The 19,484-nt window shown below is 38.1% G+C and overlaps 1 protein-coding gene across 1 annotated transcript in view; it reads right to left on the minus strand.

Annotated features, from left to right (window-relative positions):
- Window positions 1-7,815: 7,815 nt before the first annotated feature.
- The window catches only part of RNF145 (ring finger protein 145), a 55,573-nt gene continuing 43,904 nt past the window's right edge, over window positions 7,816-19,484 (minus strand). Inside the window, exons 7-10 of the mRNA XM_079703114.1 lie at window positions 18,777-18,959; window positions 12,006-12,153; window positions 10,521-10,877; window positions 7,816-8,277 (exon numbers count right to left, since the gene is read on the minus strand). Of these exons, the coding sequence (XP_079559240.1) occupies window positions 7,894-8,277; window positions 10,521-10,877; window positions 12,006-12,153; window positions 18,777-18,959 (1,072 nt within the window). The 3' untranslated portion in view covers window positions 7,816-7,893. The remainder of the gene's footprint in view (window positions 8,278-10,520; window positions 10,878-12,005; window positions 12,154-18,776; window positions 18,960-19,484) is intronic.

Raw genomic sequence — 19,484 nt, forward strand, 5'->3', positions numbered from 1 at the left:
CTCAGGCCCTATCTAACTCTCTTTAAATACAAGGCAATAGTCACTAGAAAGATTGGGTGGCTCAGTGAAATAACTGTGCTCACACTGATCCCTCACCCCCATGCTGGGGGTGGTCAGCGGGGGACCTTCAAAGTCCATATCCTACAATGTCCATGGTGTGTTATTAATTGTGCCTCCACATTGGATTCTAAAGGCATAACACTGGACCTGAGTCCACTGAACTCCCTCCACCTCTGTCTTCAGAGGTAATGTAAAATGTATGCACATCCATCTGACAAAGCAAAATGTTAGTTTGTGTTTGCATTTGTGACCTAGGAAATGTCTGCTCCATATTTCAGTAAAAGGACTCTTTTTCTAAGTAGTTAATACTGCTTTTTTTTTTTTTTATAAAAGTTGGGTTTTTTTCTTCCTCCCAAATGACCAAGTGTAATTTGGTTGCTCCTTTCACTTTCCACTCTAGACGCAAATGCATTTCTTAGGTATCATTTCTTCAAGCTATTATTTCCTTTTTTTTCTTAAATGTGGAAGAAATGACAAAAACCTAACCCCCTACCATAAGATAAATGGCAGTGGCATGAAGGCAGGCTGTGGGCCTGTGAGATACAGATTGAAAGTTTTAAATGTTCTCATGATACAAAGTCGCTCAGTTAATTGGTTTCCTTCCCTTGGTAACATACTTCCTCACACACATGGGCTTTTAGGAATCACTCCTCTACTGTCAGCAACACGAAAACACAGAGGCTCCCATCTTTCAAGCTGACTTCTGTTTGAGTAGCACAAAACATTTGGTTTTTACAAATGTAAAAAACTGCGCTCCTTTTTTTTAAGGGAGAGGGAGGAGTTTCAGGGTAATTGAGGGAAGGCTTTGGAAAAGATGAAACAACTAGAGAGAAAACAGGGATTTATGTATATATTTACATCTCTCTATCCCTCACGTGTTGTCCCTCAGAGCGATGTTAATACTTATCTAGGGAAGGAAGCAGTTTTATTTTAAAATTCTCCAAACCAAGACTTGACTCCCAGTCTCAAATACTTCCCATCTGTCCTCACAGTGTGATCACAGAGTCTGCACGATTTGTGGTTCTAACAACATGGACAGCATTTTCCAAATAAATGGTACAAGGACACCTTACAGCCAGCAGCTTACAACTTCCATGTCTTGATGGGCTGTGGCTTGCCATATATTGATTTATTCTGCACCCCAACTTTTATTTACTTGCCCTTTTCCCTTTTTAAGCAATGCACCAAAATTTTGATGTCAAATTGATAGATTTAAATTTTATAATATCCCAGAAATTCTGCTTCATCTTTTCACCAAAGCTTACATATAATACCTTTAAATGTAACGAAACGGCTCTCGTGAATGCAAGGTAACAGACACAGGTATTTGGATATTGTTTTGAGGTGAGCAGATTATAACAGAAAGAGCACCAGACTGGAATTCAGGATATCCAAGCACTGTTCCCAGCTCTGCCATCAACTGTGTGGCCGTGGACAAGTTGGTAGTTTGCTCTCTTATAAAACAGGATAAATGATCGAAATCTCTGAAGGCTGGTTTACCTCCAAAAATTCTATGGTTCTTTAGTTCTGTATGCTTGTGGGAAAGAAACTGACAATGTTTTACTTTCAAATATAAATAGTTTCAGGCGTTTCTGGGTGGTTAATCAACCAAAGTGGTCAGTAACCTAGGTCAGATCTCATGCGTGCACCTGCACTGATGTGCCAGCCAGGCTTTGCTGCTTCACTGCAGAAGCCCTGTAGGCTGCTACATGGCCTGGGAACCTTAACCACAAGTGTTCCTCAGAGGCAAACATCTTCATGTCTATTTCTTCTCTAAGAATCTTCTTCTGTAAAAGCAGTAGTTCCAAAAACAAGGGCCCCCGCCCCCTCACCAAAAGAGCAGGAGTATTTGTTCCAGATCAAACACTCTCACCTTCCAATGGAATCAGAATCTGCAAAATCTGTAAAAAGGTAAGTACTCAGGCTCCATCCCAAACCTACCCAATGAGAAGCTACAGGGTGGGTCCAGGCACCTGTATTTTTCACAAGCTTCCCACCTGCTTCTAATGCCTAACAAAGATGGAGAAACACTGTAACAAGTTGGTGATATCAACAATGCAAAATTCAGATGTAGACCCAAACTGAAAATACATTCAAGTGAAACACTTGGTCATTGATTTTTTTTTTAATGACTAATGTAATTAAAGGAAAATGAGGTTTATCCACATTGCTTCTGGTTCTCATATTTTTCACTTTGATCAATACAGAATATTTGCACTATATGATTTTATTAAATGAGAAGCCAAACTTGCCCAGTAATCACAGCCTCTCTCATGTGAACAGAGGGGTTTGATGATTACAATCTAATTTTCTAGAGCAGGTAGTGGTGGGGAGGGTATCTGGGGTGAATTAGAAAGCCCCCTAGACCCACCTCAACTCCTGGCAACTGCCACCAGGCAGGAATGAGTAACCTCAAGTGGTCAGCTCTTCCCATTTTCCAAAAGAAGCTAGAGAATTTGTATGTATAGTCTTGCAATTTTTAAATAGTTGGCAACTAAATCAAATGGTTTCTTCAAACATCCTCTAAAAATGCACCATTGAGGCCCAACAACAAAACAAAGTTCATCAACCCAGATTTCACCTGAATATCTGAAGTTTTTAAGTTCTGTTCTACGAGTTCTGAGTTCTGTATTTGAATTCGGTTAGATAATCAAAAATTATCACACAGAAATTACTTCCAGCTGACACGTAACATTATGCTCTCTGCCTCTAGAACTAACAAGTCTCTGCCATTTTTGAACTAAGGGGTTTACACAAGGAGCTATGTACTAAGTCCCTCCGTTCACTCAGTAGGTACGCAGAGGGCTCCTGCCCTACGCCAGGCACTGAGAACACGGCAGTAAACCGAAACTTAGTTAAGTTTAATATCTGGCATAGCACATAAAAAGTACATAAAGCTCATCACTCCATCGGTGGTAAAGATTAAAAATACAGATGGGCAAAGCCTTAAGAGCAAAATGGTACCTCAAAGATTATTTTTTCAGATGAGGTTGAAGCCCAGAAAAACAAAGGCTGGCCAAGGATCATACAACTTGAAAGGGAGTTAAAATGATAACTCTGAGCTTCTGCCTTTACTCAAAGCTCCTCTCACCCCTTTTGCTGCCTATTTCCCTAAATACAAGGGGACTGATAAAGGATCGTCAAAGGAAATTAGCAGGCTTGATGCCCATCAGAGAGATGAGTTCAGTTTGGCAAGTTGTCATTTGGAAAATAATAGAATATTCCATCTAGAACTGACTCAGAATTTCATCTACATTCATGGAGATTATTATTTCCAGCTGGTCAGAGGCCATTCTCTCTTACCTTAGAACATATAAAACAATAGAAAAGCAAGGAATTGCTTATATCTATTAAGAATAGAAATAAAAATTAAGAGTCAAACAGCCAACATTCATTAAAAAAATAGGTTAGGAAAAGAACACCAAGATCAGTGTCAGCGAGATTAAGTAAGATGAAGAGGACACCAGGAGTGTGGTTAATAGCAGGGTTTACTGTCTTACTGGCCATGTTCTACCTTTTACTCTCAACCATACTGCAACTGAATGTCCAGTCCACTGGAGGAAGGAAAGAAAGTATTTTTCTGAGTGGCCACAATCACTCATTCTATAAGCTGCTCCTAGTATTTTTGATTATTTTCTAAGTAAGTACAACCTACAAATACAACCCTGTTTTTAAGAGTATTCTCTATCTTCAAAGGTGGGAGAAACAGGTATGCCTTAACTGATAAACTACAAAATTGTTTGGAATGTATTTGAATTTCAGAAGCTAATGACAGGCAATGGACTTCAAAAAGAGATGTGAAAGAGATCCCTGGGTGGGCAGGGTGCTTGTCAATGGGGGTAGTTCTGCTATCACTGAATATAAAAGCAACTTGAAGAAACTAATTCCAAAAGTGAGATTATGGGTGATTTTTGTTTTTTTAAATTCTTTACTTTCCAAATAATGTGTTGAAAAAATGAGGGAAAAGTATTTTTTTAAATCATATAGCATTTAAAAAAAATCAAAATCTAATAATTCCTGTTTTCAACTTGCCATAATTCTAAAACTGGAGAAATTCTATTTTTAATATGAAAGCCAGAGTAGAAGCAACTGGAATGTAAAACTTGTTCTTTACAGCTTTTTTCCCCCCCAAGATCAACATATGATTTAGTAATACTTAAATCTCTGTAAGGTTCTTGTCCCATTTCCACAGACACAGAAAAAAGCCTTCCCACTTAAACCTGGAGACTACAAAAATTTTTCCTTCTCCATTAACCAATTAAATTTACAATGTGACATACGTCAAAACCTTCTGGGAAAGCAGAGTGTTTCCGATGTAAAAGGCTTATGAAAACAGGGCATGTTCTTAAGAGAAAACATGGAAGCCCTAATGAGGGATTTCAGGGAGCCACATGTTCAGTGTTGGAAAATCAGACCTCTAGAGACATGCTGTGCAAATAGCATGATTTAGATCATTAGGACAACAGTTTTACATGAAAAAAATGAAAAGCAACACAAAGTGGAAATATAAGTTGAACAAGTATGACAGTTTCAACTGTTTAGTAATAACTTTGATGTCAAATTTCATAAGGTGATAAAGTTTTTAAGAGGGAACTGATCATGACAGAAAACACATATACACTGTCTGAAAAACGGTGGAAATCATTAAGCAGACAGGGTTTACAGGGATGTGATATTTTCTCACTTAATTTGATCAAGTATCATAGAAGGGAAATTGAATCTAATTTTCTGGTTTTCTCTTCAGTAGTACAAACTAGGTGGTTAAACTTTATGTCTTCTTCTTAAATCAGAAGTCTGACAGTGAGCTGAATGCTATTAAAAAAAAATGACCAGAAAACAGAAATTTGAAATACAGATGGCATTATACAGTGCTACTGTCCCAGCATATTAGAACAAGGAACAAATTAAGTCAGAGGTGCTCAACTGGTATATTTTCATTCATTCACAGGTGTGCTCCCAGATTTTGAATAATGTGTAAATAAAAAATTAAGAGGTGCTTCCACTGAGGTGTGGCAGTCATCAGCACAGCTGATGCATTCTCTTTCCAGGCCCAGGAGGAAGACTGAACTTCCGCAGCCTCTTGTGCGGGTGGGACCACAGTTCTGGCCAGGGGGTGGTGCATCCACTGCTGGGAGGAGCAAGTAACTACTAGAGGACAGCCTTCCAGAGCCTCTTCCCTTGCCACAACCATCAGGAAGGTTCAAGTCAGTGACCGTTCCAACAGCCTAGATCCCTGAGTATCTGCACCAAATACAGCACCCCACCCACTCTCCAACAGACACATATGCAGTGTGTGGGATGTAAACCTTTGTTTTGAAGCCACTGAGATCTTGAGGGGTTTTGTTACTACAACATAATCTTGCTCTCCTGACTGAAACAAAAGGATATGCGCTGATAAAGAGTGTTATTTGCCCACCAGGCTGCTGGGCTGAGAGGCTCATGTGACTTGGTTAAATACAGCTGGGGTCTCTGTGCTATTAGGAGGTTAAAAAGTGGTTTGTAGGGGCTTCCTTGGTGGCGCAGTGGTTAAGAATCTGCCTGCCAATGCAGGGGACACGGGTTCCATTCCTGGTCCGGGAAGATCCCACATGCCGCAGAGCAACTAAGCCTGTGCACCACAACTACTGAGCCTTCACTCTAGAGCCCATGAGCCACAACTACTGAGCTCGTGTGCCACAACTACCGAAGCCCACGCGCCTAGAGCCCGTGCTCCACAACAAGCCACCACAATGAGAAGCCCGTGCACTGCAACCAAGAGTAGCCCCCGCTCACTGCAACTAGAGAAAGCCCATGCACAGCAACCAAGACCCAACGCAGCCAAAAATAAATAAAATAAAATAAATTTATTGAAAAAAAAAGTGTTTTGTAATATGAAACTATGACAAAGAAATAGTTTTATGAAAACATCTGAAAACTCTTCCTGAAGTCTATATGAGAGAGTCAGTCCTTTGGTGTTAAGGATGGCCGAGTTCACTGTGCCATAAATAATTTCAACTTCATATGCAATTTTATTCCTTTAAACATGGCACCAAACATTTAATATTTGAATATGTACCTTTTACACAAGGGCTGAAATTCAGCTTTAAATCCAAGATTGCTGCTAGGTTTTTGGACAACAGCCTGACTACCACCAGAGGGTGCCATCTGCTGTTTTCTGCCTGACCAGGATCACCAAAAGGACGGTGAGAAACTTCCGGCTATACCTGGGGAGAAATTCATTCTGGTCTAGCCACTTCCTTTCTAAATGTAAAATCATGCTGGTGTCAGGCTAGTTGGATAGAATCACCCAGGAAGCTATGAAATGCACATTCTCAGGCACCCCAAAGGCTAACTCAGTAGGTCTGAAGTGGGGTTCAGAAATGTGTAATTTTTTTAAAAAGTCCCCTAGATACTTCTGATGCAGAGCTAGGTTTGCTACCACTGGTGTAGAAGATTTCAAAGAACTGATCCTTTTCAATCAAAATGTTTTGCCATCTGCAGGGCATTTTTTGACCGGGATCAAGATATCAGAAGCCCAGCTGGATAAGCAAAACCTCCTGAGAACAGAATTTCGGCAAGACACCTTACAATAATAATCATCACAGAAATAAAACACTGTTATCTTCAAATTTAAATTTATTAAGACATTCAGCTATGTCTGTCAGTCTACATCCAAATTTGCTACTAAAAATAAAATAAAGTCACATCCCACATTAGGAATACCGAGTCTGAAAAACACTTTTTGAGCCAAGCCTATTGTATAAATAAATGACTAGTTTCTTTTCATATCAAAATTCCCATAAAAAATTACATCCCCCCGCCCCAGTTCTACCTAGCCATGATGAATGTAAAAATTTAAATATGACAAATCCTTGTCAAAGAAAAGGTGCAAAGTCTATTAACAGCTTTAAAAGTGGCATTTGCAGAGTGTGATCATACCGTTATGTACTCATTCCCAAAGTGCAAATATTGCCATAATTTAACACTGTTTTGATTCAGTTGCAAGAATTAAACATTACACAGGATTGAAAAGTACACTTAGGGCCTTTATCAGTGCCCTAAAGCCCTTCCCACTTTGGTCTCCTACACTAACGTGGACTCCAAAGTGTTCATTAGAGTTTTAGTTTACTTCACACAGCCAACACAGTATACGACGTATTAACAAAAGTTTCATATACATCAAAATATTGAAGACTCCATCATAAAGTTCAAGGGTCTCAGGTTACATGAATGCACCCGCAAGGCCCAAGTGCCCACCCACCCCCTCCCCCAAAGCACATACGAAGTATGAGCGTGCTTCGATCTTTGAATACAATCAATGCTTTCACGTCTTTGATTTCATTTCAGTGCTGTACAAATAATCACCTGACTGAGTTCCAATTAACTGAGGGAAAAGGGGGTAGAGAAAAGGGCTGGTCACCACTCATACTCTGTAACAAGAACGGTCCTGTCCCATAGAAAATGAAATATCAGTTCCACTTCTGCCTGCTTCCTCCCATGGTGTCCTCACGCTGTTTATCCTCCTTCCTTTAGCCCCTTTCAGACACTCAAATCTGATTTTATTTATCCCTTACAAATCGGGGGCCGTTTCTGAAGTTGCTGAGGTTGAATTTTCTTGGCAAACCTCTACCAAACATCAGCACAGGAATATATAAATACATTTTTATTAGCATACTTCGCAAAATTTCTCCCACAAAGTCAAGGGGATGAAAGCAGGTGGTCTCCACTGAGAGTACTTCCTGGATTAGATCCTTGGAATGTCAAGTTTCCTGCCTAATCACCTCATACATTCACTCCTCAAATCTGGGCACGAATTCCATCGTGAGTTAACTTCTCCTCCAGAGTAGCAAAGCATTACTCCTGCTGCTTTTCTTCTAGGCTGACCTCAACAGGATGTGCTGCATCTTTTGCACTAAGAGGATTTTTCTTGGGATCACAAGTCCCTTCCTGGCTATCTGATCTTCTGGCAATGCACTCGTCATTGTCCCTAGAACCTTCTTGCACCCCGGTCCCCTGAGGATGCTCCTGGCCTGGGGGTTCAGTACCTTCCTGAAGCACATTTTGCTCAGCTCCAGCAGGAGGCTGTGGAACCGGGTCAGCTCCTAACCCTGGCAGCTGCGAGGAGTTTTTGAGGTGGCAGTGGCACAGAGGGCAAGTCTCCTGGACATACAGCCACTTCTTGAGACAGCCTGCATGGAAGAAATGACTGCAAGGTGTGATCACAGCAGATTTCATGTCCTAAAAAGGGGGAAAAAGAGAACTCGTAAATGTCTATTATCTAAAATCTTTGCTGCTATGCTCGAGTTCTAGTTCCAACATTTCTTTCTCACAAATTCTCCATAGAAAATTTGCAACACATATCTTACAATAAAACTCATTTTATATTTTTGTAATAATCCTCTTGCCATCAGAGACCCCTTTATACAAATAATACATGAACCACTGGCTAAGCAATTTTAAAAAGAAGTAAAAACCAAAAATGAGGAAGAAACGACCTTCGTAATGGGGTTCGGACTTAGTATGAAACAAAGGTTATAAAACTGTAGCAGTATGATCACTGGGTCTCCACGAGTATAATTAGAACCTCAGGAAATCTGATGAAGGTTGGACTTTTTCCACTTTTTTCCTTCAACACAGCTCAACACATTATTCCATGATGAGACTATTGGCAAGGAGACAAAATCAGCCACATAACACCAGGGTATTGGCAAGGAAGTGGAAACTTCATTAGGGACAACGTACATCCCAGTTTTCACGATATAAGCCAGTGTTTTTTCAATGTGCATCAGAATTACCTGGAGTGCTGGCTAACCATGCATATTCTGGGGCCACCCCAGACCTACTGGATATCTGAAGATGGCATTCACAAATCCATAGGTAAAGCAAGCCACCCATGTGACTTTAATGCACACTTAAGTTTAATAACCACTGGAATAAGAAATGGTATACTTTGCACTAGTAGTCCTTGCATAAGATATATTTGGGGAGGGAAGGCTAGGGATATGAAGTTTAAATTGTAACAACATACATTTGGTTGATCAACCATTAATTTTGTTTAAAGTCCCCAAACAAGGAGTTGTGGCTATAACAGAAATTCCTTGCCAAGAACTGGTAACACCTGGGAGTAAACTTTTAAGCAGAAAGCCATCCAAGGAAGAGCAGCCAGCTAGGAAGGTAAGCAATTTGAGTTTTATTTTCAGTGTGATATCAGCAGGTAGTTCAAGCACCTCAAAAAAAGTGATGTGACAACAGGAAATACAAAAAGAGGACTCTCAAATCCCAGAGATGGTATATTTAGACATAGGCTGCTGAAGTTGATGTGCCCCAAATCTGTCTTGGCTATGCTTTGTCCTGAATACAAGGCTACCGAGCACAAAGGACCCGAAAGAAGACAATGACCACTTAACTTTGGGGGAATCTACATTGCTCCTCAATCCCCCCAAATGCAAAAACAACCTGGAAAATATTATTTTGCTAGTACCCGAAAGTATGCTCTAATAACAATCAAAGCTTAATTTTACTCTTAGGAAAAATTCTTATTCTAGATGGCCTTCACGCACAAACACATACACATCCCGTCTACACTGTAAAGCAGCCTTGGAGCAAGTACCTCCCCTGTATACTCATTGACACTATTCTATAGTTTTTTTCCGTCAGCCCTCACTTTTTAAGAGTGATTTGAAAGGAACAGTTTGTGTTGTGGCCCAGAATTTCTGCCCATACTTCCAACAGTATAGTTTAGCTGTAAAAGCTGCTACTCAATCACCCTCCTGCACAGGTGACTGGGGACTAAACTCTAGGCCTGATGTTTGTTACTGTTATATTTCCAAGCTGATTTAAATACTATCTTTCAATTCTTCCTAGAAGGCAGTCATCAGCTATTGAGGGCTCATGTGCCAAAGATGCCAGGGAGGCCAACCATAATGTACACCAACTGGGTGCCTCTGCCATATCTCCTGCCCCCCACTTCCACACAGAGACTGCATCCACCTCAGATATACCTCAGCCCACAGGGAAGCGCATACTCTCTCCACCTACGTCAAGTGAATGAACGTTTACTCCCTACCCTGGAAATACCAGAGGGAAAGAGTCAGAATCTTGGCACACCACTTTTCAGAAGTTGCTGACTCCTGATTGATAGTATGTATTTGATAGTACACATATGTGTGTGTGTGTGTGTGTGTGTGTGTATTCAGGAGTAAATATAAAATACACCTGACCTGTTTTTCCTTTATTTATGGGTGAGCAATAATGTTGAAAATAACAGTAAATTAGAACTTGAGGAACTAAATTTAAAACTTACTTTAGAAATAAAATGGAAATATTTCATCAGGTCTTTAATAATATCTGAGGCCCACTGTTTTTTTTACCCAGGGGATAATTTCTGCCTGGAAATTTAACTTGAATTTGGATAATGTGGTTAAAGTCCCAAGGGATACATGGTATGAACCACCCAAACGGCTTCTTACTGTATGAGTTACCTGATAACAGATGGCACAAATATCATTGTGTTTCTCAAGCTGCTCTTTTGTAGCAATGGGTAATGATTTAATTTTATTCACAGCGTCCCTTCGGAGAAGGAAGCTCTTCCACCCCAGTTGGGCCCGAAGCCACACATTATAGTAGGAATGGATGAAGATGATCATTGAGCCCATTACTGTCCATTCTCCAAAGATGGTCTCGGAGACGCCATAGGCCACCACACAGAGGGCCACGAGAAACTCCAGCAGGCGGTAAGTGCCGTTCACATAGTAGATGACATCATCCATGTTTTCTACTGGCTCTTTTCTGAATTCCTCAACCATAAATAAGACATAAATAAAAAGTGTTCCTAGAACCTGAAAAAAAAAAAGTATGTATATAATCACTAATAAAGGTTTTTCCTAGACTTTAAGTGATAACACATTACTAGTATCTTTAGTATACCAGATTTCATATCCAGAGGAGACAGTGGTACAATTAAAATGTGGGTGATCTCAGTAATACAGATCTTTGATACTGAAAAGTACCCTGAGATATAACTTTACTAAAATGATTCTGATTAGTAATCAGTCTTCTCTGACATTCTTTCCCTCTTTCCCCTGGTCACCAAAACCCTCACAATTCTATCTAACATTTCCTAATTCTGTACTCATATCTGTTCCTCAACTTTCAAAGAACCTTTACTTCTACAAGGAACAATGAATAAATCTTTATTGGCAGTGCTACATTTTTCTTTTACTTGTTACTGATTAGGCAGCCAAGATACACTTTTAAGTTACAGTAAGTTTATCCATTCCATGGTAACACTGTGTGTGTGTGCGTGTGTGTGAGTGTGTGTGTGTAAAGTATATATCATGTCCATGTAATACATACACAGGTATCATTTATTTATATACATTATGAAACTATGGATTTTTTTTTTTTTTTGCGGTATGTGGGCCTCTCACTGTTGTGGCCTCTCCCCTTGTGGAGCACAGGCTCCGGACGCGCAGGCTCAGCGGCCATGGCTCACGGGCCCAGCCGCTCCGCGGCATGTGGGATCTTCCCAGACCGGGGCATGAACCCATGTCCCCTGCATTGGCAGGCGGACTCTCAACCACTGCGCCACCAGGGAAGCCCGAAACTATGGATATTTTTGAGTGGGTAAAATGTGCTCCAAACAAGCGCTAAAATCTTTTAATATTTTATAGTTACTTATCTATTTAAGATTTACATGACAGTTCTGTATCATACCATTTTGAAAAAGAGATATTGCAAAGTTTAATTACCTTGATTAAAAGAAACTACAGTGACAGATAGGCTTAGTATTTTAATAACCTACCTTCTAACTCCTATGCTCAAATAAATAATGCATTCTAGTAAAGAGGATGGGAAGTAATCACCTAAATAGACCACTTATCATCATTAATCTTGAAAAAGTTTAATTCCTTTTCTGGAAGGAAAAATAAGAAAATCAGTTATTATATAATTAATCCTGGGCTTACCTGAAGAGAGGTGAGAATGCTGCTAGAAATAATGATTAGAAGCCAAAAATCCATGTGGAAAAACTGGCAAATCATATAAGCCATATAAGCGGGGAACACCAGTAAAAATAAACAAAGGCTCACGGCACGGAAGTGTTTCCATAAACTCCTAGAGAAAGAAAAGTATTCTTTTAACGTGCCTGTCACCTAGCAGCACAACTAACCGATCTTGTGCCATGCTTCAATTTCACAGCATTTTACTGCACACCCTTCTCCACGCCAGTCACAGTGCTAGATTTCAGGGCAAGGCATGTCAAAGGCTTCAAAGCACCTTTTATCTTAACACCCCACACTCAGTCAATTGACAAGTACCACCAATTCTTTTTTTTTTTTCTGAATAGTTTGCTTTCAATCTCATTCCCATTCCAAGCAATCTCAAAGCGATGTCAGGCTTTTACAGCATTAAACTTCAACAATTTTAACAGTAATGTGCTGTCGTAAGCTGTGACGTCCTCTCCTCACCTGCACCAACCTGGATGAAAATCTCTGCAGCCGTGAGTGCAGTGTTACTAAGAGGAATGGCTCTCTGATGAGCAAGGGTATTACCCCTCACATCTCTTGAGGTTGGGGAAAAACTATGAAGCACTGCACTTTAAGACCTACTAGCTGATCTTCCTCCCTTCTAGCCCCTGTTCCTAGAGAGATTAATTGTTCTAAAGCTCTGCTAGCATAATACTGTCAATACCTTCTCTAAACTTCCTAGCCTGGCATTTTAGGTCCTCCACTCCCAATTTTTTTTTTTTTTTAGCCTTCTTTTCATTTATTTTTTGGGGGCTGTGTTGGGTCCTCGTTGCTGCACGCGGGCTTTCTCTAGTTGCAGCGAGTGGGGGCTACTCTTCATTGCGGTGTGCAAGCTTCTTATTGCGATGGCTTCTCTTGTTGCAGAGCACGGGCTCCAGCAGTTGCAGCATGCAAGCTCAGTAGTTGTGGCCCACAGGCTTAGTTGCTCCGCAGCATGTGGGATCTTCCCGGACGAGGCCTTGAACCCACGTCCCCGCATTGGCAGGCAGATTCTCAACCACTGTGACACCAGGGAAATCCCCATCACTCCCAATTTTTTGGTCCAAACTTGCCAACATCTGTCCCTCACTACAAGCAAAGATGGGTAACTCTCTTCCCAAAAAAACACAAGCACTCTTAAAAATCCCACCAGAAATGCCTGCATCCCACTCTCTCCTTTTCTAAACGCTTTAGACTAGCTCAAGCTAAACAAATATATTTATACAGGTAATGATATCCTTTCCCCAGGAATCACCTTTCTTTCCCCTAAGAATCTCAGAATTCTTAACATCTGTACCAAACAATCATACAATAAACTAAAGCACTGCTTCAATATATAGATATTTATATATAATATTTTATGTATTATGTATCATATACACCTCAACATTCTTACTTATATTTTTATTTTATATTTATTATTTACATAAAAATATTTTATATATGTACACACATTTTAAAAAAGTCTTATCACCCATATTTAATCTCCTCAAGAATAGGATAACTCCAGCTCCTAAGCACAGAGGCTTGTTTGAAATAAGTACCAAATAAAACTTGAAAACTTATTTCTGCTTGATATTTTTCAAATTATTTTCCATCAATTACTACCTTTTCTTACCCACCCATCTATCCACCCAAGTGCCAAGCCCTATGATACAAGCAGGACAAAAGGTAATTGTGGTCATTACACAGCAGAATAGTTCCATATATAACATTATGCTTTTAAGACACCCAACAAGTCAAGAAATTTCTTAGACTTAGATTTCAGCTTCTGATTCCACTTGAACCCTCCTTGTCAATAGTGGAATACACAGCAGGAGTCCCCTAGTTATGGCAAAAGGAGAAGGAACATAATCTTTTATTTAGCTCTTCGTACACTGTACTATTCTAATAGATCATTCCTTAAATATATCCCAAATTTAATAGAGATTGTAAACCAACTTCTAAAAGAAAAATGACACAAAACCCTCCCCCAATAAGTGCCCTAAGCAGAACCTTGAAAAAATCTTTTTGTGCAACAATAAAAAAGGTATGATTTCCACCCCCTACAAGTTTATTATTTACTTTATATATCCAATTTATAAGACAAATGATGATGTAATGACTTAATACCCCAACAAGGGGTTTAAAGAAAAAAAAAAAAAGATGCTAGATACTTCCATTTCCTTGGTAAATAAAAGCCAAAGTTGGAGTAATTTTTTAATGTAAGGATCACAAATCTAGAAAGAAATCAGCGTGAGACCCAAACAGCCATCTCCTCTCTTAAAAACAAAACTCAATTACAATCTATGTAAACTGAATATCAAGACTTAAATCATTTAATGATTCCTTAATAAAAACAAACATAGATTATTTAAAAACATTACGAGGAAACGTGAATTTCAACCAAAATAGTTTAAAGCTCATAGCCACAATAATTATTCTGTTTTAATTAAATATCAGCATCTGTGATATGTTCTCAAGTCCATGTGAAGTATCTCAAGGAGACAGAAAAGTAACATAAATCATCCTGCCTACCTTTAACTCTACTACAACATAGGTGGGAGGAAAAATAACCACACTAAGTTAAATGCTACACTGTGTGGGTCTGTCCACAATTAGCAAGCCTGATAAGAAAGTAAATTATTATTCTGGTTAAAATTAAAGCTAGGTACTTTGGAAAGTGTTTTACATCTTTTCTTGTCAAACATTTTTCTTATGAGAAGTTAAGGGACAAATATAAACCTGGCACAGTAGCCCTGCTTTGAGATTCCAAACTTTTACTTTTTTTAAAGAAAAGCAGGCAGTAGTTATAATAGGGCAATTTGCCTTAAAACTTTAAATATATTTTTCAAAATCAAGCTAGCTGTGATTCACTTATATAATTTACATATATATACAAACATATATTTTATACATGTACACAGAAAAGTAAATATAACATTATGCCAACAGTTTTAAACTTATGTCTAATTTCTGTGTTTTATATACACACAAACATTACATACATATTTATCCTTATTTAAGCAGTTAAAATTCAATAAAAATCTAATTTAAAATTAAACATAAAATGAATAGTGGAAAATGATGCTGGAATCTCATCCCATTAACAGGTTAAGCACTATAAAGTGAAAAAAAATGTTTTTAATTCACCTCAACCATTTCATGAAAAGTTTGAAAATCTGCTATATCATTTGAATACAGCAGACTCTAGTTGTAAAATTCCTTGCTAACAACTGTAATAAAATCCCTGGATAAAAGTAACAATTATATCTACGGCTAAAACTATCTGAGACACATTTTTAAGTTTAAACACTGGAAATTACCTCCAGTCCAAGCAACACCAAGACGTGTGAGGATTTTCCCCTAATAATTACTTCCTTAACGACAGAGAGAAGCAGAGTTTCAATATTACCTTTTAATTGTTAACCTAATGTGAGAATTAGGATATTTTTCATTTCCTTTTTTAATGGGACACTTAATTGAATTAATTACAATCCTGGTACACTTAATTGAATTAATCACAATCCTCTGTTCAAAATGCATTATCGTTATTGGTCTGTGCATGTCCCCCTTTTTATTAGTTCGTAATCCAATTAGCTATTTTAAATACCTGAAATGTAGCAAGCATTCATGAACTCATCTCCCCGTACAAAAGAGGCCCTGGACCATGTGGCAGGCCAGCCTAGTCCATGTCCTGCCTCCCTCTACCCAATGAAACCATTTCATGAGTCCTGTGCTTGCTTCCCTTTCTACAGTTTTGTTTATCCATATGTACTCCTAAAGAGTGTATTTTAAAATTCTGTTTTTGAAATAAAAATAACATTCTATATTGTCATCTTTTTGGATTTACTTTATATATTGCTGTGAATCATTCATAATGTTTAATGCATCACTATGTTTTTAACATTCCACTGTGACTATTATCACATTTATTCACCCCCTTTCCTGTTTGACTGGCATATGATTTGTTCCCAGGTTTTTGCTATTGTGAATTGTGCTATGAACATTCTTCTACATGTCCCTCCTGAACATGCACAAGGATGTCTTGAGTATCTACTAAGGAGGAGACAATGCTAAACTGTTTTCCAAAGCGATTACACTAATTTACACTCCCACCAGAAACGTGGGATATCTGGGGACCTATGTTTTCTTCTACCCTAGGTATCAGCTGACTTTCTTTCCTCTCTCTCCCTTCCTTCCTTCTTTTCTATTATTTATTCATTGCCACTTCCACAGGTTTAAAACAGTATCTCACAGCAGTCTAGATTCACATTTCTCTGACCACTAAAGACACTGAACCTCTCTTCATATTCATTGTTTCCGCTTTCACTAAAAGCCTGATGATGTATTTTATCCACTTCTCTCACCAATATGAGCTATTTACATATTCTTGATAGTAATTCTTGAGCAAGTGTGAATACTATAAATATCTTCTCCCAGGTTTGTAACTATCATTTCTAATACAAGTTTCCTTTAGGTTTAGAAAATGTTATTAATTTTGTTAGTTAGATTTATCATTCTTTTCTTTCATAATCATAGTCATTCTTAGTCTCAGTCTTTCACGGCCAGTTCCATCAGTTTAAGAATTTTTTTTCCTACTTGAAGGTCCAAAATATACTACTACAGATTTAATTTTTTATTTTGACATTTAAGGCTCTACCATTCTGGAGTTGATGCTTTTGTTTACGGCTGTGAGACAGGAATCCAATTCCATCTTTTTCCAATTAGAAACCATTTTTTTCCAGCTACATTACAGAAGAGAACCACCTGCCCCACTCATCTGACATGCCACTTCGGCCATACACCAATGTCCCATATATATACGGACCTGTCTGGGGGCTCTGTTCCATTGGTCAAGTTGTCTATACTTGAGCCAATTATTATAAAAACTTCACAGTATCTCCTATTGTGAGTGAAATAAACTTTATCTTTCTCAAATTGTCTGTTTGATTTCAATATGGATTTATACTGGTTTCAAAGAATGAGCAGGGGTGGGGGGATAGTCTTTCTATTGTCTGAAAGTATTTGTTTAAAACAGGGATATCTGCTCCTTCAAAGTTTGGTAGAACTTGCCTATAACACCATCTGAGTCAGGATGTTTACCATTTGCTTCCATTTCTTTAACAGAACTATCCAAGCTTTTTAATTCTTAAGTCAGCTCTAATAAGTTTTATTTTTCTCACAACTTTTCCATTTCATTTGTTTAAAAAGGTACTGCCATTTAACTGTTGATTGTATACTCTAATTACCATAGGCAGTAGTGGGAGAGAAGTAAGAACAGAACCCTAACTGTTCATTCCTATCTCATCCTGTCACAGCCAAGAGCCTCTCTTGCCTCAGGCCAATTAATGCTGCTACAGACACGAGTAACAACACTGACACCAATCCAAAATACCCACACTCCACACCAACACACAGGGCTTCTCAGTCTTGCTTCTTTCCCTCTAAATTTCCTCTGTTTTTGATCTTGGAGGAAGAAGCCAGTAATGATGCTAGTTCAGCACCCTGGAAGGACCCAGAACTGAATTTACTGGTGCCTATGGCAGTGAAATTATGGTCTTATTTCTCTCTCTTTTCCAAACTTTCTATTGTACTATATCAGTCTTTTAATTGGTATAATTAATAATACTACAGGATACTGCCAGAGATGACAAAATAGTAATTGTACTTAGGTCAAAACCCCAATTTAAGTGACTATTTAACTAAGTTCACCATTGAATTCAACATCTTAAATGCTTCTGCTGAGAAACCTTAAACCTAAAGACCAAATCTCAAATAAGTATAATGATTAAAATTATCTGAAATATATCCAAGAGCTTTGAGCTTATTTAAATTAAATTGACTCTTTCAGCCATTCTATGGGTTTGACAAGTTTTCAGAATGTTTGGCAATATGGGATATGGGGATCGAAAGATAAATCTGATTAACTATAATTAAAATGTTAATTTCCTTACTTATAAAGCACCACCAAGGAAGCAATTAAATCGGGTATTTCAATAATCAATAATCAAGAGTGTGTAGAAGCATGCTGGAAAAAAATAGTGGCACTGAGTTTTAAGCAATTCCTTATAGAAAATCCTTGTATAAATTACCATAGCCTACTATTAGGTAGGTTACACTCCTACCATTCTTAGATATCCACTGAATTATACATATTTACATCATAGTATCTTAAAGAGCCAAATAATAATTTGACTTTTATTCCTTATGAAAATTTCTGTAATATGAGATGAATATGAATCCAGCTGGTCCCATAAGGTGTCAAGAACCCCCATTATAAAAACTCAGTTAGGTGCAAAATGCCATCAGATGAGACTGTTGTTCCATAAATGCCTATCTTTATGATTGTCTGACAACCTTTATTTTTCTCTCCTTTCTCTCAGCGTTTCCTCTCCTTTAGCATTGCACAGAATAAAATTGTATATTATTTGTTATATTTACTGTACTGAATTTTATGCTCTACATTCTTAATTTTAAAACTGGATAAGTATAAAAAAGTATTACATTTCTCTGAAGAAGAAAAAGCTGATTTGTAATTACTTGGCCTTTAATGTGACTTTTATATACAGGAATGTTGAGAAAAAAAAAAACAAACAGAAAAGTCAAATACATACAAAAAATAAAAATGTAAACTTGTTAATAAACTAATACCAATTATTCATCCATCTTGTCTCTAAACAATACCTAGATCTTCAGACAACAAACTTATGTAAACAATATGACAAAAATTTCTTTTAGGAAGTTTCTTACTTGTCTCTAGATGCTCCCAGCGCCAAAACAATAGGATCTGCAATCTCTAACATAGACTGCAGGATAGAAGCTACAACAATGAAAAGGATAATACTGAGCAGGAATGCCCGGTGAACAACCTGCAGCTCTATCAGACCAGTCTGCACCGCCAGGATTAACAGCGTAACTCCTTCTGTCATGCCCCTAGAAAAGCACACGTTTTTGGAAAAACAAACGATAATCAGAATCACATTTAATTCCAAGGGAAAATAATCCAAAGGCTTAGACTATTATTACATATTTGTGATCTATTCTGACTTCGACAAAAAAACTTGATCAGAATATTAATGTCAATGTAATGATATACAAGCATAATGTATCACTACATGTGCAAAACATAATAGCTATAATTTTAGCATACAGTGAGGAGAAAAAAAGCAACTTCTCAGATAAATAAAAGTGCTCTAACCAGGCTTTGCTAATGAGTCAGACACCCCTACCATTCTTAGATATCCACTGAATTATACATATTTACATCATGAGCTATATCCCGATTATAAAATAGAGAACCACAGGTGAATGTCTCTATAATCTTGGAGTAGGGAAGGTCTATTTAAGAAGACCATAAGAACCAGAGATGTAAACAAAAAGACTTTTTTTGAAATTCAATTTCCATATGGAAAATATATAACGTCCTAAGACCTTTTTATCCTATTGACTTGAATTATA

Source organism: Hyperoodon ampullatus, assembly GCF_949752795.1.
Source record: "Hyperoodon ampullatus genome assembly, chromosome: 4".
Lineage (NCBI taxonomy): Eukaryota > Metazoa > Chordata > Mammalia > Artiodactyla > Ziphiidae > Hyperoodon > Hyperoodon ampullatus.